Below are 18,258 nucleotides of genomic sequence, written 5' to 3' on the forward strand. Positions count from 1 at the left end.
TATTCTTCTGTTTATTGAAATATTAACGAAGGCCTTTCTTACTAGTTAATTCGTAATCTGTGGACAGAAGATTGCCACTAAATGCTAACAGTAAAAAAATATTTCTCTTTCTTCTCTAGAGTCCCCGCAGGACTTTACGCTCCACGTTGGTTAAAAAAGTGAACGAAACATTGCAGGGAGCGCCTAGGACACTCGGCCCACTACGGACAGGTCGTGTATCCATTCAACCTCGTTTCCGTGGTGTAGTGGTTATCACGTGCGCTTTACACGCGCAAGGTCCCCGGTTCGATCCCGGGCGGAAACAGCCTTTTGCCGTATTCTTCTGTTTATTGAAATATTAACGAAGGCCTTTCTTACTAGTTAATTCGTAATCTGTGGACAGAAGATTGCCACTAAATGCTAACAGTAAAAAAATACTTCTCGTTCTTCTCTAGAGTCCCCGCAGGACTTTACGTTCCACGTTGGTTAAAAAACTGAACGAAACATTGCAGGGAGCGCCTAGGACACTCGGCCTACTACGGACAGGTCGTGTATCCATTCAACCTCTTTTCCGTGGTGTAGTGGTTATCACGTGCGCTTTACACGCGCAAGGTCCCCGGTTCGATCCCGGGCGGAAACAGCCTTTTGCCGTATTCTTCGGTTTATTGAAATATTAACGAAGGTCTTTCCTAATAGTTAATTCGTAATCTGTGGACAGAAGATTGCCACTAAATGCTAACAGTAAAAAAATACTTCTCTTTCTTCTCTAGAGTCCCCGCAGTACTTTACGCTCCACGTTGGTTAAAAAACTGAACGAAACATTGCAGGGTGCGCCGAGGACACTCGGCCCACTACGGACAGGTCGTGCATCCGTTCAACCTTGTTTCCGTGGTGTAGTGGTTATCACGTGCGCTTTACACGCGCAAGGTCCCCGGTTCGATCCCGGGCGGAAACAGCCTTTTGCCGTATTTTTCTGTTTTTTGAAATATTTACGAAGGCCTTTCTTACTAGTTAATTCGTAATCTGTGAACAGAAGATTGCCGCTAAATGCTAACGGTAGAAAAATATTTCTCTTTCTTCTCCACAGACCCCGCAGGACTTTACGCTCCACGTTGGTTAAAAAACTGAACGAAACATTGCAGGGAGCGCCGAGGACACTCGGCCCACTACGGACAGGTCGTGCATCCGTTCAACCTTGTTTCCGTGGTGTAGTGGTTATCACGTGCGCTTTACACGGGCAAGGTCCCCGGTTCCATCCCGCGCGGAAACAGCCTTTTGCCGTATTTTTCTGTTTATTGAAATATTAACGAAGGCCTTTCTTACTAGTTAATTCGTAATCTGTGAACAGAAGATTGCCGCTAAATGCTAACGGTAAAAAAATATTTCTCTTTCTCCTCTAGAGTCCCCGCCGGACTTTACGCTCCACGTTGGTTAAAAAAGTGAACGAAACATTGCAGGGAGCGCCTAGGACACTCGGCCCACTACGGACAGGTCGTGTATCCATTCAACCTCGTTTCCGTGGTGTAGTGGTTATCACGTGCGCTTTACACGCGCAAGGTCCCCGGTTCGATCCCGGGCGGAAACAGCCTTTTGCCGTATTCTTCTGTTTATTGAAATATTAACGAAGGCCTTTCTTACTAGTTAATTCGTAATCTGTGGACAGAAGATTGCCACTAAATGCTAACAGTAAAAAAATATTTCTCTTTCTTCTCTAGAGTCCCCGCAGGACTTTACGCTCCACGTTGGTTAAAAAAGTGAACGAAACATTGCAGGGAGCGCCTAGGACACTCGGCCCACTACGGGCAGGTCGTGTATCCATTCAACCTCGTTTCCGTGGTGTAGTGGTTATCACGTGCGCTTTACACGCGCAAGGTCCCCGGTTCGATCCCGGGCGGAAAAAGCCTTTTGCCGTTTTCTTCTGTTTATTGAAATATTAACGAAGGCCTTTCTTACTAGTTAATTCGTAATCTGGGGACAGAAGATTGCCACTAAATGCTAACAGTAAAAAAATATTTCTCTTTCTTCTCTAGAGTCCCCGCAGGACTTTACGCTCCACGTTGGTTAAAAAACTGAACGAAACATTGCAGGGAGCGCCGAGGACACTCGGCCCACTACGGACAGGTCGTGCATCCGTTCAACCTTGTTTCCGTGGTGTAGTAGTTATCACGTGCGCTTTACACGCGCAAGGTCCCCGGTTCGATCCCGGGCGGAAACAGCCTTTTGCCGTATTTTTCTGTTTATTTAAATATTTACCAAGGCCTTTCTTACTAGTTAATTCGTAATCTGTGAACAGAAGATTGCCGCTAAATGCTAACGGTAGAAAGATATTTCTCTTTCTTCTCCAGAGAACCCGCAGGACTTTACTCTCCACGTTGGTTAAAAAACTGAACGAAACATTGCAGGGAGCGCCGAGCACACTCGGCCCACTACGGACAGGTCGTGCATCCGTTCAACCTTGTTTCCGTGGTGTAGTGGTTATCACGTGCGCTTTACACGCGCAAGGTCCCCGGTTCGATCCCGGGCGGAAACAGCCTTTTGCCGTATTTTTCTGTTTTTTGAAATATTAACGAAGGCCTTTCTTACTAGTTAATTCGTAATCTCTGAACAGAAGATTGCCGCTAAATGCTAACGGTAAAAAAATATTTCTTTTTCTTCTCTCGCTCCACGTTGGTTAAAAAACTGAACGAAACATTGCAGGGAGCGCCGAGGACACTCGGCCCACTACGGACAGGTCGTGCATCCGTTCAACCTTGTTTCCGTGGTGTAGTGGTTATCACGTGCTCTTTACACGCGGAAGGTCCCCGGTTCGATCCCGGGCGGAAACAGCCTTTTGCCGTATTTTTCTGTTTATTGAAATATTAACGAAGGCCTTTCTTACTAGTTAATTCGTAATCTGTGAACAGAAGATTGCCCCTAAATGCTAGCGGTAAAAAAATATTTCTCTTTCTTCTCCAGAGACCCCGCAGGACTTTACGCTCCACGTTGGTTAAAAAACTGAACAAAACATTGCAGGGAGCGCCGAGGACACTCGGCCCACTACGGACAGGTCGTGCATCCGTTCAACCTTGTTTCCGTGGTGTAGTGGTTATCACGTGCGCTTTACACGCGCAAGGTCCCCGCTTCGATCCCGGGCGGAAACAGCGTTTTGCCGTATTTTTCTGTTTATTGAAATATTAACGAAGGCCTTTCTTACTAGTTAATTCGTAATCTGTGAACAGAAGATTGCCGCTAAATGCTAACGGTAATAAAATATTTCTCTTTCTCCTCTAGAGTCCCCGCAGGACTTTACGCTCCACGTTGGTTAAAAAAGTGAACGAAACATTGCAGGGAGCGCCTAGGACACTCGGCCCACTACGGACAGGTCGTGTATCCATTCAACCTCGTTTCCGTGGTGTAGTGGTTATCACGTGCGCTTTACACGCGCAAGGTCCCCGGTTCGATCCCGGGCGGAAACAGCCTTTTGCCGTATTCTTCTGTTTATTGAAATATTAACGAAGGCCTTTTTTACTAGTTAATTCGTAATCTGTGGACAGAAGATTGCCACTAAATGCTAACAGTAAAAAAATACTTCTCATTCTTCTCTAGAGTCCCCGCAGGACTTTACGCTCCACGTTGGTTAAAAAAGTGAACGAAACATTGCAGGGAGCGCCTAGGACACTCGGCCCACTACGGACAGGTCGTGTATCCATTCAACCTCGTTTCCGTGGTGTAGTGGTTATCACGTGCGCTTTACACGCGCAAGGTCCCCGGTTCGATCCCGGGCGGAAACAGCCTTTTGCCTTATTCTTCTGTTTATTGAAATATTAACGAAGGCCTTTCTTACTAGTTAATTCGTAATCTGTGGACAGAAGATTGCCACTAAATGCTAACAGTAAAAAAATACTTCTCTTTCTTCTCTAGAGTCCCCGCAGGATTTTACGCTCCACGTTGGTTAAAAAACTGAACGAAACATTGCAGGGAGCGCCGAGGACACTCGGCCCACTACGGACAGGTCGTGCATCCGTTCAACCTTGTTTCCGTGGTGTAGTGGTTATCACGTGCGCTTTACACGCGCAAGGTCCCCGGTTCGATCCCGGGCGGAAACAGCCTTTTGCCGTATTTTTCTGTTTTTTGAAATATTTACGAAGGCCTTTCTTACTAGGTAATTCGTAATCTGTGAACAGAAGATTGCCGCTAAATGCTAACGATAGAAAAATATTTCTCTTTCTTCTCCAGAGACCCCGCAGGACTTTACGCTCCACGTTGGTTAAAAAACTGAACGAAACATTGCAGGGAGCGCCGAGGACACTCGGCCCACTACGGACAGGTCGTGCATCCGTTCAACCTTGTTTCCGTGGTGTAGTGGTTATCACGTGCGCTTTACACGGGCAAGGTCCCCGGTTCCATCCCGCGCGGAAACAGCCTTTTGCCGTATTTTTCTGTTTATTGAAATATTAACGAAGGCCTATCTTACTAGTTAATTCGTAATCTGTGAACAGAAGATTGCCGCTAAATGCTAACGGTAAAAAAATATTTCTCTTTCTCCTCTAGAGTCCCCGCCTGACTTTACGCTCCACGTTGGTTAAAAAAGTGAACGAAACATTGCAGGGAGCGCCTAGGACACTCGGCCCACTACGGGCAGGTCGTGTATCCATTCAACCTCGTTTCCGTGGTGTAGTGGTTATCACGTGCGCTTTACACGCGCAAGGTCCCCGGTTCGATCCCGGGCGGAAAAAGCCTTTTGCCGTTTTCTTCTGTTTATTGAAATATTAACGAAGGCCTTTCTTACTAGTTAATTCGTAATCTGGGGACAGAAGATTGCCACTAAATGCTAACAGTAAAAAAATATTTCTCTTTCTTCTCTAGAGTCCCCGCAGGACTTTACGCTCCACGTTGGTTAAAAAACTGAACGAAACATTGCAGGGAGCGCCGAGGACACTCGGCCCACTACGGACAGGTCGTGCATCCGTTCAACCTTGTTTCCGTGGTGTAGTAGTTATCACGTGCGCTTTGCACGCGCAAGGTCCCCGGTTGGATCCCGGGCGGAAACAGCCTTTTGCCGTATTTTTCTGTTTATTTAAATATTTACGAAGGCCTTTCTTACTAGTTAATTCGTAATCTGTGAACAGAAGATTGCCGCTAAATGCTAACGGTAGAAAGATATTTCTCTTTCTTCTCCAGAGAACCCGCAGGACTTTACTCTCCACGTTGGTTAAAAAACTGAACGAAACATTGCAGGGAGCGCCGAGCACACTCGGCCCACTACGGACAGGTCGTGCATCCGTTCAACCTTGTTTCCGTGGTGTAGTGGTTATCACGTGCGCTTTACACGCGCAAGGTCCCCGGTTCGATCCCGGGCGGAAACAGCCTTTTGCCGTATTTTTCTGTTTTTTGAAATATTAACGAAGGCCTTTCTTACTAGTTAATTCGTAATCTGTGAACAGAAGATTGCCGCTAAATGCTAACGGTAAAAAAATATTTCTCTTTCTTCTCTCGCTCCACGTTGGTTAAAAAACTGAACGAAACATTGCAGGGAGCGCCGAGGACACTCGGCCCACTACGGACAGGTCGTGCATCCGTTCAACCTTGTTTCCGTGGTGTAGTGGTTATCACGTGCTCTTTACATGCGGAAGGTCCCCGGTTCGATCCCGGGCGGAAACAGCCTTTTGCCGTATTTTTCTGTTTATTGAAATATTAACGAAGGCCTTTCTTACTAGTTAATTCGTAATCTGTGAACAGAAGATTGCCCCTAAATGCTAGCGGTAAAAAAATATTTCTCTTTCTTCTCCAGAGACCCCGCAGGACTTTACGCTCCACGTTGGTTAAAAAACTGAACAAAACATTGCAGGGAGCGCCGAGGACACTCGGCCCACTACGGACAGGTCGTGCATCCGTTCAACCTTGTTTCCGTGGTGTAGTGGTTATCACGTGCGCTTTACACGCGCAAGGTCCCCGCTTCGATCCCGGGCGGAAACAGCGTTTTGCCGTATTTTTCTGTTTATTGAAATATTAACGAAGGCCTTTCTTACTAGTTAATTCGTAATCTGTGAACAGAAGATTGCCGCTAAATGCTAACGGTAATAAAATATTTCTCTTTCTCCTCTAGAGTCCCCGCAGGACTTTACGCTCCACGTTGGTTAAAAAAGTGAACGAAACATTGCAGGGAGCGCCTAGGACACTCGGCCCACTACGGACAGGTCGTGTATCCATTCAACCTCGTTTCCGTGGTGTAGTGGTTATCACGTGCGCTTTACACGCGCAAGGTCCCCGGTTCGATCCCGGGCGGAAACAGCCTTTTGCCGTATTCTTCTGTTTATTGAAATATTAACGAAGGCCTTTCTTACTAGTTAATTCATAATCTGTGGACAGAAGATTGCCACTAAATGCTAACAGTAAAAAAATATTTCTCTTTCTTCTCTAGAGTCCCCGCAGGACTTTACGCTCCACGTTGGTTAAAAAACTGAACGAAACATTGCAGGGAGCGCCGAGGACACTCTGCCCACTACGGACAGGTCGTGTATCCATTCAACCTCGTTTCCGTGGTGTAGTGGTTATCACGTGCGCTTTACACGCGCAAGGTCCCCGCTTCGATCCCGGGCGGAAACAGCCTTTTGCCTTATTTTTCTGTTTATTGAAATATTAACGAAGGCCTTTCTTAATAGTTAATTCGTAATCTGTGAACAGAAGATTGCCGCTAAATGCTAACGGTAAAAAAAATATTTCTCTTTCTTCTCTAGAGTCCCCGCAGGACTTTACGCTCCACGTTGGTTAAAAAAGTGAACGAAAGATTGCAGGGAGCGCCTAGGACACTCGGCCCACTACGGACAGGTCGTGTATCCATTCAACCTCGTTTCCGTGGTGTAGTGGTTATCACGTGCGCTTTACACGCGCAAGGTCCCCGGTTCGATCCCGGGCGGAAACAGCCTTTTGCCGTATTCTTCTGTTTATTGAAATATTAACGAAGGCCTTTCTTACTAGTTAATTCGTAGTCTGTGGACAGAAGATTGCCACTAAATGCTAACAGTAAAAAAATACTTCTCTTTCTTCTCTAGAGTCCCTGCAGGACTTTACGCTCCACGTTGGTTAAAAAACTGAACGAAACATTGCAGGGAGCGCCTAGGACACTCGGCCCACTACGGACAGGTCGTGTATCCATTCAACCTCGTTTCCGTGGTGTAGTGGTTATCACGTGCGCTTTACACGCGCAAGGTCCCCGGTTCGATCCCGGGCGGAAACAGCCTTTTGCCGTATTCTTCTGTTTATTGAAATATTAACGAAGGCCTTTCTTACTAGTTAATTCGTAATCTGTGAACAGAAGATTGCCGCTAAATGCTAACGGTAGAAAGATATTTCTCTTTCTTCTCCAGAGACCCCGCAGGACTTTACGCTCCACGTTGGTTAAAAAACTGAACGAAACATTGCAGGGAGCGCCGAGCACACTCGGCCCACTACGGACAGGTCGTGCATCCGTTCAACCTTGTTTCCGTGGTGTAGTGGTTATCACGTGCGCTTTACACGCGCAAGGACCCCGGTTCGATCCCGGGCGGAAACAGCCTTTTGCCGTATTTTTCTGTTTATTGAAATATAACGAAGGCCTTTCTTACTAGTTAATTCGTAATCTGTGAACGGAAGATTGCCGCTAAATGCTAACGGTAAAAAAATATTTCTCTTTCTCCTCTAGAGTCCCCGCAGGGACTTTACGCTCCACGTTGGTTAAAAAAGTGAACGAAACATTGCAGGGAGCGCCTTGGACACTCGGCCCACTACGGACAGGTCGTGTATCTATTCAACCTCGTTTCCGTGTTGTAGTGCTTATGACGTGCGCTTTACACGCGCAAGGTCCCCGGTTCGATCCCGGGCGGAAACAGCCTTTTGCCCTATTCTTCTGTTTATTGAAATATGAACGAAGGCCTCTCTTAATAGTTAATTCGTAATCTGTGGACAGAAGACTGCCACTAAATGCTAACAGTAAAAAAATATTTCTCTTTCTTCTCTAGAGTCCCCGCAGGACTTTACGCTCCACGTTGGTTAAAAAACTGAACGAAACATTGCAGGGAGCGCCGAGGACACTCGGCCCACTACGGACAGGTCGTGTATCCATTCAACCTCGTTTCCGTGGTGTAGTGGTTATCACGTGCGCTTTACACGCGCAAGGTCCCCGTTTCGATCCCGGGCGGAAACAGCCTTTTGCCGTATTTTTCTGTTTATTGAAATATTAACGAAGGCCTTTCTTACTAGTTAATTCGTAATCTGTGAACAGAAGATTGCCGCTAAATGCTAACGGTAAAAAAATATTTCTCTTTCTTCTCTAGAGTCCCCGCAGGACTTTACGCTCCACGTTGGTTAAAAAAGTTAACGAAACATTGCAGGGAGCGCCTAGGACACTCGGCCCACTACGGACAGGTCGTGTATCCATTCAACCTCGTTTCCGTGGTGTAGTGGTTATCACGTGCGCTTTACACGCGCAAGGTCCCCGGTTCGATCCCGGGCGGAAACAGCCTTTTGCCGTATTCTTCTGTTTATTGAAATATTAACGAAGGCCTTTCTTACTAGTTAATTCGTAATCTGTGAACAGAAGATTGCCGCTAAATGCTAACGGTAAAAAAATATATCTCTTTCTTCTCTCGCTCCACGTAGGTTAAAAAACTGAACGAAACATTGCAGGGAGCGCCGAGGACACTCGGCCCACTACGAACAGGTCGTGCATCCGTTCAACCTTGTTTCCGTGGTGTAGTGGGTATCACGTGCTCTTTACACGCGGAAGGTCCCCGGTTCGATCCCGGGCGGAAACAGCCTTTTGCCGTATTTTTCTGTTTATTGAAATATTAACGAAGGCCTTCCTTACTAGTTAATTCGTAATCTGTGAACAGAAGATTGCCCCTAAATGCTAGCGGTAAAAAAATATTTCTCTTTCTTCTCCAGAGACCCCGCAGGACTTTACGCTCCACGTTGGTTAAAAAACTGAACAAAACATTGCAGGGAGCGCCGAGGACACTCGGCCCACTAGGGACAGGTCGTGCATCCGTTCAACCTTGTTTCCGTGGTGTAGTGGTTATCACGTGCGCTTTACACGCGCAAGGTCCCCGCTTCGATCCCGGGCGGAAACAGCGTTTTGCCGTATTTTTCTGTTTATTGAAATATTAACGAAGGCCTTTCTTACTAGTTAATTCGTAATCTGTGAACAGAAGATTGCCGCTAAATGCTAACGGTAATAAAATATTTCTCTTTCTCCTCTAGAGTCCCCGCAGGACTTTACGCTCCACGTTGGTTAAAAAAGTGAACGAAACATTGCAGGGAGCGCCTAGGACACTCGGCCCACTACGGACAGGTCGTGTATCCATTCAACCTCGTTTCCGTGGTGTAGGGGTTATCACGTGCGCTTTACACGCGCAAGGTCCCCGGTTCGATCCCGGGCGGAAACAGCCTTTTGCCGTATTCTTCTGTTTATTGAAATATTAACGAAGGCCTTTCTTACTAGTTAATTCGTAATCTGTGGACAGAAGATTGCCGCTAAATGCTAACAGTAAAAAAATATTTCTCTTTCTTCTCTAGAGTCCCCGCAGGACTTTACGCTCCACGTTGGTTAAAAAACTGAACGAAACATTCCAGGGAGCGCCGAGGACACTCTGCCCACTACGGACAGGTCGTGTATCCATTCAACCTCGTTTCCGTGGTGTAGTGGTTCTCACGTGCGCTTTACACGCGCAAGGTCCCCGCTTCGATCCCGGGCGGAAACAGCCTTTTGCCGTATTTTTCTGTTTATTGAAATATTTACGAAGGCCTTTCTTACTAGTTAATTCGTAATCTGTGAACAGAAGATTGCCGCTAAATGCTAACGGTAGAAAAATATTTCTCTTTCTTCTCCAGAGACCCCGCAGGACTTTACGCTCCACGTTGGTTAAAAAACTGAACGAAACATTGCAGGGAGCGCCGAGGACACTCGGCCCACTACGGACAGGTCGTGCATCCGTTCAACCTTGTTTCCGTGGTGTAGTGGTTATCACGTGCGCTTTACACGCGCAAGGTCCCCGGTTCGATCCCGGGCGGAAACAGCCTTTTGCCGTATTTTTCTGTTTATTGAAATATTAACGAAGGCCTTTCTTACTAGTTAATTCGTAATCTGTGAACAGAAGATTGCCGCTAAATGCTAACGGTAAAAAAATATTTCTCTTTCTCCTCTAGAGCCCCCGGAGGACTTTACGCTCCACGTTGGTTAAAAAAGTGAACGAAACATTGCAGGGAGCGCCTAGGACACTCGGCCCACTACGGACAGGTCGTGTATCCATTCAACCTCGTTTCCGTGGTGTAGTGGTTATCACGTGCGCTTTACACGCGCAAGGTCCCCGGTTCGATCCCGGGCGGAAACAGCCTTTTGCCGTATTCTTCTGTTTATTGAAATATTAACGAAGGCCTTTCTTACTAGTTAATTCGTAATCTGTGGACAGAAGATTGCCACTAAATGCTAACAGTAAAAAATATTTCTCTTTCGTCTCTAGAGTCCCCGCAGGACTTTACGCTCCACGTTGGTTAAAAAACTGAACGAAACATTGCAGGGAGCGCCGAGGACACTCGGCCCACTTCGGACAGGTCGTGTATCCATTCAACCTCGTTTCCGTGGTGTAGTGGTTATCACGTGCGCTTTACACGCGCAAGGTCACCGGTTCGATCCCGGGCGGAAACAGCCTTTTGCCGTATTCTTCTGTTTATTGAAATATTAACGAAGGCCTTTCTTACTAGTTAATTCGTAATCTGTGGACAGAAGATTGCCACTAAATGCTAACAGTAAAAAAATATTTCTCTTTCTTCTCTAGAGTCCCCGCAGGACTTTACGCTCCACGTTGGTTAAAAAACTGAACGAAACATTGCAGGGAGCGCCGAGGACACTCTGCCCACTACGGACAGGTCGTGTATCCATTCAACCTCGTTTCTGTGGTGTAGTGGTTATCATGTGCGCTTTACACGCGCAAGGTCCCCGGTTCGATCCCGGGCGGAAACAGCCTTTTGCCGTATTCTTCTGTTTATTGAAATATTAACGAAGGCCTTTCTTACTAGTTAATTCGTAATCTGTGAACAGAAGATTGCCGCTAAATGCTAACGGTAAAAAAATATTTCTCTTTCTCCTCTAGAGTCCCCGCAGGACTTTACGCTCCACGTTGGTTAAAAAAGTGAACGAAACATTGCAGGGAGCGCCTTGGACACTCGGCCCACTACGGACAGGTCGTGTATCCATTCAACCTCGTTTCCGTGGTGTAGTGGTTATCACGTGCGCTTTAGACGCGCAAGGTCCCCGGTTCGATCCCGGGCGGAAACAGCCTTTTGCCGTATTCTTCTGTTTATTGAAATATTAACGAAGGCCTTTCTTACTAGTTAATTCGTAATCTGTGGACAGAAGATTGCCACTAAATGCTAACGGTAAAAAAACATTTCTCTTTCTTCTCTAGAGTCCCCGCAGGACTTTACGCTCCACGTTGGTTAAAAAACTGAACGAAACATTGCAGGGAGCGCCGAGGACACTCCGCCCACTACGGACAGGTCGTGTATCCATTCAACCTCGTTTCCGTGGTGTAGTGGTTATCACGTGCGCTTTACACGCGCAAGGTCCCCGGTTCGATCCCATGCGGAAACAGCCTTTTGCCGTATTCTTCTGTTTATTGAAATATTAACGAAGGCCTTTCTTACTAGTTAATTCGTAGTCTGTGGACAGAAGATTGCCACTAAATGCTAACAGTAAAAAAATACTTCTCTTTCTTCTCTAGAGTCCCTGCAGGACTTTACGCTCCACGTTGGTTAAAAAACTGAACGAAACATTGCAGGGAGCGCCTAGGACACTCGGCCCACTACGGACAGGTCGTGTATCCATTCAACCTCGTTTCCGTGGTGTAGTGGTTATCACGTGCGCTTTACACGCGCAAGGTCCCCGGTTCGATCCCGGGCGGAAACAGCCTTTTGCCGTATTCTTCTGTTTATTGAAATATTAACGAAGGCCTTTCTTACTAGTTAATTCGTAATCTGTGAACAGAAGATTGCCGCTAAATGCTAACGGTAGAAAGATATTTCTCTTTCTTCTCCAGAGACCCCGCAGGACTTTACGCTCCACGTTGGTTAAAAAACTGAACGAAACATTGCAGGGAGCGCCGAGCACACTCGGCCCACTACGGACAGGTCGTGCATCCGTTCAACCTTGTTTCCGTGGTGTAGTGGTTATCACGTGCGCTTTACACGCGCAAGGACCCCGGTTCGATCCCGGGCGGAAACAGCCTTTTGCCGTATTTTTCTGTTTATTGAAATATAACGAAGGCCTTTCTTACTAGTTAATTCGTAATCTGTGAACGGAAGATTGCCGCTAAATGCTAACGGTAAAAAAATATTTCTCTTTCTCCTCTAGAGTCCCCGCAGGGACTTTACGCTCCACGTTGGTTAAAAAAGTGAACGAAACATTGCAGGGAGCGCCTTGGACACTCGGCCCACTACGGACAGGTCGTGTATCTATTCAACCTCGTTTCCGTGTTGTAGTGGTTATGACGTGCGCTTTACACGCGCAAGGTCCCCGGTTCGATCCCGGGCGGAAACAGCCTTTTGCCCTATTCTTCTGTTTATTGAAATATTAACGAAGGCCTTTCTTACTAGTTAATTCGTAATCTGTGGACAGAAGACTGCCACTAAATGCTAACAGTAAAAAAATATTTCTCTTTCTTCTCTAGAGTCCCCGCAGGACTTTACGCTCCACGTTGGTTAAAAAACTGAACGAAACATTGCAGGGAGCGCCGAGGACACTCGGCCCACTACGGACAGGTCGTGTATCCATTCAACCTCGTTTCCGTGGTGTAGTGGTTATCACGTGCGCTTTACACGCGCAAGGTCCCCGTTTCGATCCCGGGCGGAAACAGCCTTTTGCCGTATTTTTCTGTTTATTGAAATATTAACGAAGGCCTTTCTTACTAGTTAATTCGTAATCTGTGAACAGAAGATTGCCGCTAAATGCTAACGGTAAAAAAATATTTCTCTTTCTTCTCTAGAGTCCCCGCAGGACTTTACGCTCCACGTTGGTTAAAAAAGTTAACGAAACATTGCAGGGAGCGCCTAGGACACTCGGCCCACTACGGACAGGTCGTGTATCCATTCAACCTCGTTTCCGTGGTGTAGTGGTTATCACGTGCGCTTTACACGCGCACGGTCCCCGGTTCTATCCCGGGCGGAAACAGCCTTTTGCCGTATTCTTCTGTTTATTGAAATATTAACGAAGGCCTTTCTTACTAGTTAATTCGTAATCTGTGAACAGAAGATTGCCGCTAAATGCTAACGGTAAAAAAATATATCTCTTTCTTCTCTCGCTCCACGTTGGTTAAAAAACTGAACGAAACATTGCAGGGAGCGCCGAGGACACTCGGCCCACTACGAACAGGTCGTGCATCCGTTCAACCTTGTTTCCGTGGTGTAGTGGGTATCACGTGCTCTTTACACGCGGAAGGTCCCCGGTTCGATCCCGGGCGGAAACAGCCTTTTGCCGTATTTTTCTGTTTATTGAAATATTAACGAAGGCCTTTCTTACTAGTTAATTCGTAATCTGTGAACAGAAGATTGCCCCTAAATGCTAGCGGTAAAAAAATATTTCTCTTTCTTCTCCAGAGACCCCGTAGGACTTTACGCTCCACGTTGGTTAAAAAACTGAACAAAACATTGCAGGGAGCGCCGAGGACACTCGGCCCACTAGGGACAGGTCGTGCATCCGTTCAACCTTGTTTCCGTGGTGTAGTGGTTATCACGTGCGCTTTACACGCGCAAGGTCCCCGCTTCGATCCCGGGCGGAAACAGCGTTTTGCCGTATTTTTCTGTTTATTGAAATATTAACGAAGGCCTTTCTTACTAGTTAATTCGTAATCTGTGAACAGAAGATTGCCGCTAAATGCTAACGGTAATAAAATATTTCTCTTTCTCCTCTAGAGTCCCCGCAGGACTTTACGCTCCACGTTGGTTAAAAAAGTGAACGAAACATTGCAGGGAGCGCCTAGGACACTCGGCCCACTACGGACAGGTCGTGTATCCATTCAACCTCGTTTCCGTGGTGTAGTGGTTATCACGTGCGCTTTACACGCGCAAGGTCCCCGGTTCGATCCCGGGCGGAAACAGCCTTTTGCCGTATTCTTCTGTTTATTGAAATATTAACGAAGGCCTTTCTTACTAGTTAATTCGTAATCTGTGGACAGAAGATTGCCACTAAATGCTAACAGTAAAAAAATATTTCTCTTTCTTCTCTAGAGTCCCCGCAGGACTTTACGCTCCACGTTGGTTAAAAAACTGAACGAAACATTCCAGGGAGCGCCGAGGACACTCTGCCCACTACGGACAGGTCGTGTATCCATTCAACCTCGTTTCCGTGGTGTAGTGGTTCTCACGTGCGCTTTACACGCGCAAGGTCCCCGCTTCGATCCCGGGCGGAAACAGCCTTTTGCCGTATTTTTCTGTTTATTGAAATATTAACGAAGGCCTTTCTTACTAGTTAATTCGTAATCTGTGGACAGAAGATTGCCACTAAATGCTAACGGTAAAAAAACATTTCTCTTTCTTCTCTAGAGTCCCCGCAGGACTTTACGCTCCACGTTGGTTAAAAAACTGAACGAAACATTGCAGGGAGCGCCGAGGACACTCCGCCCACTACGGACAGGTCGTGTATCCATTCAACCTCGTTTCCGTGGTGTAGTGGTTATCACGTGCGCTTTACACGCGCAAGGTCCCCGGTTCGATCCCGGGCGGAAACAGCCTTTTGCCGTATTTTTCTGTTTATTGAAATATTAACGAAGGCCTTTCTTACTAGTTAATTCGTAATCTGTGAACAGAAGATTGCCGCTAAATGCTAACGGTAAAAAAATATTTCTCTTTCTTCTCTAGAGTCCCCGCAGGACTTTACGCTCCACGTTGGTTAAAAAGTGAACGAAACATTGCAGGGAGCGCCTAGGACACTCGGCCCACTACGGACAGGTCGTGTATCCATTCAACCTCGTTTCCGTGGTGTAGTGGTTATCACGTGCGCTTTACACGCGCAAGGTCCCCGGTTCGATCCCGGGCGGAAACAGCCTTTTGCCGTATTCTTCTGTTTATTGAAATATTAACGAAGGCCTTTCTTACTAGTTAATTCGTAATCTGGGGACAGAAGATTGCCACTAAATGCTAACAGTAAAAAGATATTTCTCTTTCTTCTCTAGAGTCCCCGCAGGACTTTACGCTCCACGTTGGTTAAAAAACTGAACGAAACATTGCAGGGAGCGCCGAGGACACTCGGCCCACTACGGACAGGTCGTGCATCCGTTCAACCTTGTTTCCGTGGTGTAGTAGTTATCACGTGCGCTTTACACGCGCAAGGTCCCCGGTTCGATCCCGGGCGGAAGCAGCCTTTTGCCGTATTTTTCTGTTTATTGAAATATTTACGAAGGCCTTTCTTACTAGTTAATTCGTAATCTGTGAACAGAAGATTGCCGCTAAATGCTAACGGTAGAAAGATATTTCTCTTTCTTCTCCAGAGACCCCGCAGGACTTTACGCTCCACGTTGGTTAAAAAACTGAACGAAACATTGCAGGGAGCGCCGAGCACACTCGGCCCACTACGGACAGGTCGTGCATCCGTTCAACCTTGTTTCCGTGGTGTAGTGGTTATCACGGGATTCTGCTTCCGGTAGCGCTAGCGAGCGGTCGCAGAATGTCGAGCTCCGTCCAAGGAGCGGCTTCAGCGGGCCTTTCGGCCCGCGGCAACAGGAAATTTGCCCAGGATGCTGATGATTACCAAGTACTTTTGCCACAGTTTCCTTCAGGTCAGTCGGTTTTAAACACGGTTTTTCTTCATGCCGACATGCGTGCCCGGCCTTACCGCGTTGAGGACTTTCGGGACGTTTTGGCTCGTCTGGAACTGCTCCCCGACGTCGTGGCGTTGGGGGCGTACCAGATGAGTCACGTTTGGGCAGTGACGTTCAAGTCGGCGGAGGGTGTAAAGAAAATTTCTGCGCTCACTGATATCAAGGTGAAGGATCGTCGGTGCCTTGTTATCGACCCGTCTAATCAAGAAGCCCGCCTCAAGCTTCACTGGCTGCTGCACAACGTGCCGGACGACGCCGTTCGCGCTGCGCTGGCGCCCTACGGGCGTGTCGGCGAGGTGCGCAGGGAGCGGTGGCGCGTCGAAGGCATCCAAGACAAGGGCTCGACACTTCGTACGGTGACCCTCAAGTTGAAGGCGGGCGTGACCATCGACGACCTGCCGCACGAACTTCGTGTGGCGGGTGACAAGGCCCTCGTCGTCGTCGCCGGAAGGGCCCCGCAGTGCTTACGTTGCAACCTCAAGGGGCACGTCAGGCGAGAATGCAAGGTTCCGAAGTGTTCTTCGTGCCGTCGCTTCGGGCATGATGCAAGCGCCTGCGTTAAGTCCTATGCCAGCGTCACCGGTCCAGCGAGGGAGGACGACCTCCGCGAAAACCTCATGGACGAGGCAGAAGCGGAGGAGACAGCTGCAGGAGTAGCCGACAAGGCGGTGAAGGAGTCGACGTCGGCGGGGCGGGTCAAGGCCGAGGATGGCCAGCGCGTTCCTGAAAAGGAGCAGCCGGTCGAGCCGAAGACGCCTCCCCCTCACGTCTCGTCGAACGAGGACAACGGAACCGGAGCGGCCAGTCAGGGAACGACGGAGGTGTCGGCTCTAGCAGCCGAAGCCGTGCAAATGGACCTGAGTGGGGCCGTGGCAAAGCGACAACGAGAAAGCAACGACACAGAGCAGAGTGACGGACTCACCAGCAGCGAGGAGCCCCCGGCTAAGGCGGTTTCAGTGAGACGTCCGAGCTTCAAGCCGAAGCCCAACGTCCCACCAGACCGAACGAAAACTTCGGCTCCGCCCTCCTAGCCAGCACGTCACTACGAAAGGTAGTCGCCATCCTGTTCCTCAGTGTTTGTTGTTGCGCTGCTGTCTTGAATCGCCAACGAACTAAACGCAACAGTGTAGTTGGGTCAAGGCAGTATTTTTGGAGGGGGTATTGTGTTCCTGATGCTTATGCTTTGAGCTTTAGGTTTGGCTGGGGGGAGGGTGGCAGTGTGTATTGCAGCGGCCGTGAATCCCGCAGGCCATACGAATGTTTTATAAGTGCGGGATTTTGGAGCGTGTATGGGATGTTTGCAGTTGATGAAGCGTCGTTCTTTTTCGTGCTGCATGAATGTAAGTGTTGTGCGATAAGTCTAGCTCCCTCCTAAAACATGGTTTACTTGAGCAAACCAATGCGCATCGCCACGCTTAACGTCAGGGGATTTTCGGATCGGAGACGTCAAAATCAGGTGTATCGACTCGTAACAGATGAGGATTTGGACATCGTGGCCTTGCAAGAGACCAAAGTTGGGAGGGAGGACCAGACGGATCGTATGGTGCGGCCCTTTATTGCGCGCTATGATGTGTGCGTGTCGCATGCGGTCGGGTTTTCTGCGGGTTGCGCACTTCTAATTCGGAGAAGCTTAGGGGCCGCTCTAAAGACTGTCACCGCCTCGGAAACGGGGCGGTATGTTGTGTGCGACTTGGAGTTTTGTTCCAATGAATGGCGTGTAATGTGTGTCTACGGGCCCACCAATACAGCCGAAAGGAAGGCTTTCTTTGAAGAAATGCGTCCATGGTGTGAGACGGAACGGCTCTTAATTTTAATGGGTGATTATAATTGTGTTTGCTCAGCGCGCGACAAAAGCAGCACGACCAATTTCAGAGACGCCAGTACGGTGGTACTGAATGAGATAGTAGCCGGATGCGCCCTGGAAGATGCAGGTGATAGCATGAGCAATGCAGGCACCGTTCGCTATACACACTTTCAGGGCAATAGTCATGCGCGGCTCGACAGGGTGTATCTTTCCGTAGAACTCGCACGTGAATGTGACAAATACGAAGTGACCCCTGTTTCTTTTAGCGACCATTGTCTGGTGTCGTTAACACTAGGCAGGGCCGCTAAACGTGGAAACGCGTTCTCCTGGGGTTTGTGGAAAATGAACAACAAACTTCTGCAAGATGATAAATTCGTCGAGGCCGTTGACGCATGCGCACGGACCTCGTTTAGCAGCTCAGACGTGACGAACTTCATTCGGAAGTGGGAGCTGTTCAAACAAGAAGTTAAGCTAAAAGGCCTTGAACGTTCTTCTGCAATGAAGAGCGACGAGAAAAAGAAAAAAGCCACGCTACGAAGTAATCTCGACGCTCTTATTGTAGCAGAATGTAGATCGCCGGGGACGTGCAGAGATGACATAAAGAATGTTAAAGCACAGCTCGAGGTCTTAGATCAGGGCAAATATCATGGC

General features: G+C 48.0%; 1 protein-coding gene and 46 non-coding genes across 47 annotated transcripts; all 47 read left to right on the plus strand.

The window, feature by feature from the left end:
• The first annotated feature begins 231 nt into the window (after positions 1-231).
• Trnav-uac (transfer RNA valine (anticodon UAC)) lies at positions 232-304 on the plus strand. The gene has a single exon. It is a non-coding gene; the product is annotated as a tRNA-Val (tRNA).
• Positions 305-546: 242 nt separating this feature from the next.
• On the plus strand, positions 547-619 carry Trnav-uac (transfer RNA valine (anticodon UAC)). The gene has a single exon. It is a non-coding gene; the product is annotated as a tRNA-Val (tRNA).
• A 242-nt stretch (positions 620-861) lies between these two features.
• Trnav-uac (transfer RNA valine (anticodon UAC)) lies at positions 862-934 on the plus strand. The gene has a single exon. It is a non-coding gene; the product is annotated as a tRNA-Val (tRNA).
• Positions 935-1,491: 557 nt separating this feature from the next.
• Trnav-uac (transfer RNA valine (anticodon UAC)) lies at positions 1,492-1,564 on the plus strand. The gene has a single exon. It is a non-coding gene; the product is annotated as a tRNA-Val (tRNA).
• A 242-nt stretch (positions 1,565-1,806) lies between these two features.
• Trnav-uac (transfer RNA valine (anticodon UAC)) lies at positions 1,807-1,879 on the plus strand. Its single transcript has one exon. It is a non-coding gene; the product is annotated as a tRNA-Val (tRNA).
• A 242-nt stretch (positions 1,880-2,121) lies between these two features.
• Positions 2,122-2,194, plus strand: Trnav-uac (transfer RNA valine (anticodon UAC)). The gene has a single exon. It is a non-coding gene; the product is annotated as a tRNA-Val (tRNA).
• Positions 2,195-2,436: 242 nt separating this feature from the next.
• On the plus strand, positions 2,437-2,509 carry Trnav-uac (transfer RNA valine (anticodon UAC)). The gene has a single exon. It is a non-coding gene; the product is annotated as a tRNA-Val (tRNA).
• Positions 2,510-2,731: 222 nt separating this feature from the next.
• Trnav-uac (transfer RNA valine (anticodon UAC)) lies at positions 2,732-2,804 on the plus strand. The gene has a single exon. It is a non-coding gene; the product is annotated as a tRNA-Val (tRNA).
• Positions 2,805-3,046: 242 nt separating this feature from the next.
• Trnav-uac (transfer RNA valine (anticodon UAC)) lies at positions 3,047-3,119 on the plus strand. The gene has a single exon. It is a non-coding gene; the product is annotated as a tRNA-Val (tRNA).
• Positions 3,120-3,361: 242 nt separating this feature from the next.
• Trnav-uac (transfer RNA valine (anticodon UAC)) lies at positions 3,362-3,434 on the plus strand. The gene has a single exon. It is a non-coding gene; the product is annotated as a tRNA-Val (tRNA).
• Positions 3,435-3,676: 242 nt separating this feature from the next.
• Trnav-uac (transfer RNA valine (anticodon UAC)) lies at positions 3,677-3,749 on the plus strand. The gene has a single exon. It is a non-coding gene; the product is annotated as a tRNA-Val (tRNA).
• A 242-nt stretch (positions 3,750-3,991) lies between these two features.
• Trnav-uac (transfer RNA valine (anticodon UAC)) lies at positions 3,992-4,064 on the plus strand. The gene has a single exon. It is a non-coding gene; the product is annotated as a tRNA-Val (tRNA).
• A 557-nt stretch (positions 4,065-4,621) lies between these two features.
• Positions 4,622-4,694, plus strand: Trnav-uac (transfer RNA valine (anticodon UAC)). Its single transcript has one exon. It is a non-coding gene; the product is annotated as a tRNA-Val (tRNA).
• A 242-nt stretch (positions 4,695-4,936) lies between these two features.
• Positions 4,937-5,009, plus strand: Trnaa-ugc (transfer RNA alanine (anticodon UGC)). The gene has a single exon. It is a non-coding gene; the product is annotated as a tRNA-Ala (tRNA).
• A 242-nt stretch (positions 5,010-5,251) lies between these two features.
• Trnav-uac (transfer RNA valine (anticodon UAC)) lies at positions 5,252-5,324 on the plus strand. Its single transcript has one exon. It is a non-coding gene; the product is annotated as a tRNA-Val (tRNA).
• Positions 5,325-5,546: 222 nt separating this feature from the next.
• Positions 5,547-5,619, plus strand: Trnav-uac (transfer RNA valine (anticodon UAC)). The gene has a single exon. It is a non-coding gene; the product is annotated as a tRNA-Val (tRNA).
• Positions 5,620-5,861: 242 nt separating this feature from the next.
• On the plus strand, positions 5,862-5,934 carry Trnav-uac (transfer RNA valine (anticodon UAC)). Its single transcript has one exon. It is a non-coding gene; the product is annotated as a tRNA-Val (tRNA).
• Positions 5,935-6,176: 242 nt separating this feature from the next.
• Positions 6,177-6,249, plus strand: Trnav-uac (transfer RNA valine (anticodon UAC)). The gene has a single exon. It is a non-coding gene; the product is annotated as a tRNA-Val (tRNA).
• Positions 6,250-6,491: 242 nt separating this feature from the next.
• On the plus strand, positions 6,492-6,564 carry Trnav-uac (transfer RNA valine (anticodon UAC)). The gene has a single exon. It is a non-coding gene; the product is annotated as a tRNA-Val (tRNA).
• A 243-nt stretch (positions 6,565-6,807) lies between these two features.
• Trnav-uac (transfer RNA valine (anticodon UAC)) lies at positions 6,808-6,880 on the plus strand. The gene has a single exon. It is a non-coding gene; the product is annotated as a tRNA-Val (tRNA).
• A 242-nt stretch (positions 6,881-7,122) lies between these two features.
• Trnav-uac (transfer RNA valine (anticodon UAC)) lies at positions 7,123-7,195 on the plus strand. The gene has a single exon. It is a non-coding gene; the product is annotated as a tRNA-Val (tRNA).
• A 242-nt stretch (positions 7,196-7,437) lies between these two features.
• Positions 7,438-7,510, plus strand: Trnav-uac (transfer RNA valine (anticodon UAC)). The gene has a single exon. It is a non-coding gene; the product is annotated as a tRNA-Val (tRNA).
• Positions 7,511-8,067: 557 nt separating this feature from the next.
• Positions 8,068-8,140, plus strand: Trnav-uac (transfer RNA valine (anticodon UAC)). The gene has a single exon. It is a non-coding gene; the product is annotated as a tRNA-Val (tRNA).
• A 242-nt stretch (positions 8,141-8,382) lies between these two features.
• Positions 8,383-8,455, plus strand: Trnav-uac (transfer RNA valine (anticodon UAC)). The gene has a single exon. It is a non-coding gene; the product is annotated as a tRNA-Val (tRNA).
• Positions 8,456-8,677: 222 nt separating this feature from the next.
• Trnav-uac (transfer RNA valine (anticodon UAC)) lies at positions 8,678-8,750 on the plus strand. Its single transcript has one exon. It is a non-coding gene; the product is annotated as a tRNA-Val (tRNA).
• A 242-nt stretch (positions 8,751-8,992) lies between these two features.
• Positions 8,993-9,065, plus strand: Trnav-uac (transfer RNA valine (anticodon UAC)). Its single transcript has one exon. It is a non-coding gene; the product is annotated as a tRNA-Val (tRNA).
• A 242-nt stretch (positions 9,066-9,307) lies between these two features.
• On the plus strand, positions 9,308-9,380 carry Trnav-uac (transfer RNA valine (anticodon UAC)). Its single transcript has one exon. It is a non-coding gene; the product is annotated as a tRNA-Val (tRNA).
• Positions 9,381-9,622: 242 nt separating this feature from the next.
• Positions 9,623-9,695, plus strand: Trnav-uac (transfer RNA valine (anticodon UAC)). The gene has a single exon. It is a non-coding gene; the product is annotated as a tRNA-Val (tRNA).
• A 242-nt stretch (positions 9,696-9,937) lies between these two features.
• Positions 9,938-10,010, plus strand: Trnav-uac (transfer RNA valine (anticodon UAC)). Its single transcript has one exon. It is a non-coding gene; the product is annotated as a tRNA-Val (tRNA).
• A 242-nt stretch (positions 10,011-10,252) lies between these two features.
• Positions 10,253-10,325, plus strand: Trnav-uac (transfer RNA valine (anticodon UAC)). The gene has a single exon. It is a non-coding gene; the product is annotated as a tRNA-Val (tRNA).
• Positions 10,326-10,566: 241 nt separating this feature from the next.
• Trnav-uac (transfer RNA valine (anticodon UAC)) lies at positions 10,567-10,639 on the plus strand. Its single transcript has one exon. It is a non-coding gene; the product is annotated as a tRNA-Val (tRNA).
• Positions 10,640-10,881: 242 nt separating this feature from the next.
• On the plus strand, positions 10,882-10,954 carry Trnav-uac (transfer RNA valine (anticodon UAC)). The gene has a single exon. It is a non-coding gene; the product is annotated as a tRNA-Val (tRNA).
• A 242-nt stretch (positions 10,955-11,196) lies between these two features.
• Positions 11,197-11,269, plus strand: Trnal-uag (transfer RNA leucine (anticodon UAG)). Its single transcript has one exon. It is a non-coding gene; the product is annotated as a tRNA-Leu (tRNA).
• Positions 11,270-11,511: 242 nt separating this feature from the next.
• Trnav-uac (transfer RNA valine (anticodon UAC)) lies at positions 11,512-11,584 on the plus strand. Its single transcript has one exon. It is a non-coding gene; the product is annotated as a tRNA-Val (tRNA).
• A 242-nt stretch (positions 11,585-11,826) lies between these two features.
• Positions 11,827-11,899, plus strand: Trnav-uac (transfer RNA valine (anticodon UAC)). The gene has a single exon. It is a non-coding gene; the product is annotated as a tRNA-Val (tRNA).
• A 242-nt stretch (positions 11,900-12,141) lies between these two features.
• Positions 12,142-12,214, plus strand: Trnav-uac (transfer RNA valine (anticodon UAC)). The gene has a single exon. It is a non-coding gene; the product is annotated as a tRNA-Val (tRNA).
• A 242-nt stretch (positions 12,215-12,456) lies between these two features.
• On the plus strand, positions 12,457-12,529 carry Trnav-uac (transfer RNA valine (anticodon UAC)). Its single transcript has one exon. It is a non-coding gene; the product is annotated as a tRNA-Val (tRNA).
• A 242-nt stretch (positions 12,530-12,771) lies between these two features.
• Trnav-uac (transfer RNA valine (anticodon UAC)) lies at positions 12,772-12,844 on the plus strand. Its single transcript has one exon. It is a non-coding gene; the product is annotated as a tRNA-Val (tRNA).
• A 242-nt stretch (positions 12,845-13,086) lies between these two features.
• Positions 13,087-13,159, plus strand: Trnav-uac (transfer RNA valine (anticodon UAC)). Its single transcript has one exon. It is a non-coding gene; the product is annotated as a tRNA-Val (tRNA).
• Positions 13,160-13,381: 222 nt separating this feature from the next.
• On the plus strand, positions 13,382-13,454 carry Trnav-uac (transfer RNA valine (anticodon UAC)). Its single transcript has one exon. It is a non-coding gene; the product is annotated as a tRNA-Val (tRNA).
• Positions 13,455-13,696: 242 nt separating this feature from the next.
• Positions 13,697-13,769, plus strand: Trnav-uac (transfer RNA valine (anticodon UAC)). The gene has a single exon. It is a non-coding gene; the product is annotated as a tRNA-Val (tRNA).
• A 242-nt stretch (positions 13,770-14,011) lies between these two features.
• Positions 14,012-14,084, plus strand: Trnav-uac (transfer RNA valine (anticodon UAC)). Its single transcript has one exon. It is a non-coding gene; the product is annotated as a tRNA-Val (tRNA).
• A 242-nt stretch (positions 14,085-14,326) lies between these two features.
• Positions 14,327-14,399, plus strand: Trnav-uac (transfer RNA valine (anticodon UAC)). Its single transcript has one exon. It is a non-coding gene; the product is annotated as a tRNA-Val (tRNA).
• Positions 14,400-14,641: 242 nt separating this feature from the next.
• Positions 14,642-14,714, plus strand: Trnav-uac (transfer RNA valine (anticodon UAC)). Its single transcript has one exon. It is a non-coding gene; the product is annotated as a tRNA-Val (tRNA).
• A 241-nt stretch (positions 14,715-14,955) lies between these two features.
• On the plus strand, positions 14,956-15,028 carry Trnav-uac (transfer RNA valine (anticodon UAC)). The gene has a single exon. It is a non-coding gene; the product is annotated as a tRNA-Val (tRNA).
• Positions 15,029-15,270: 242 nt separating this feature from the next.
• On the plus strand, positions 15,271-15,343 carry Trnav-uac (transfer RNA valine (anticodon UAC)). Its single transcript has one exon. It is a non-coding gene; the product is annotated as a tRNA-Val (tRNA).
• Positions 15,344-15,723: 380 nt separating this feature from the next.
• LOC144153413 (uncharacterized) lies at positions 15,724-16,834 on the plus strand. The gene has a single exon (XM_077685061.1). It carries the CDS (start codon positions 15,800-15,802, stop codon positions 16,832-16,834), a length of 1,035 nt encoding a protein of 344 aa, XP_077541187.1. The 5' UTR covers positions 15,724-15,799.
• The last annotated feature ends 1,424 nt before the right edge of the window (positions 16,835-18,258 follow it).

Source organism: Haemaphysalis longicornis, unplaced genomic scaffold (genome assembly GCF_048455015.1).
Source record: "Haemaphysalis longicornis isolate Haplotype H1 unplaced genomic scaffold, Haemaphysalis longicornis Haplotype H1 scaffold_9, whole genome shotgun sequence".
In the NCBI taxonomy this organism is placed as follows: domain Eukaryota; kingdom Metazoa; phylum Arthropoda; class Arachnida; order Ixodida; family Ixodidae; genus Haemaphysalis; species Haemaphysalis longicornis.

Bases quoted from the DNA above. Each gene is read 5' to 3' on its own strand.
- LOC144153413 (XM_077685061.1), top strand. From the start codon at position 15,800: ATGCGTGCCCGGCCTTACCGCGTTGAGGACTTTCGGGACGTTTTGGCT.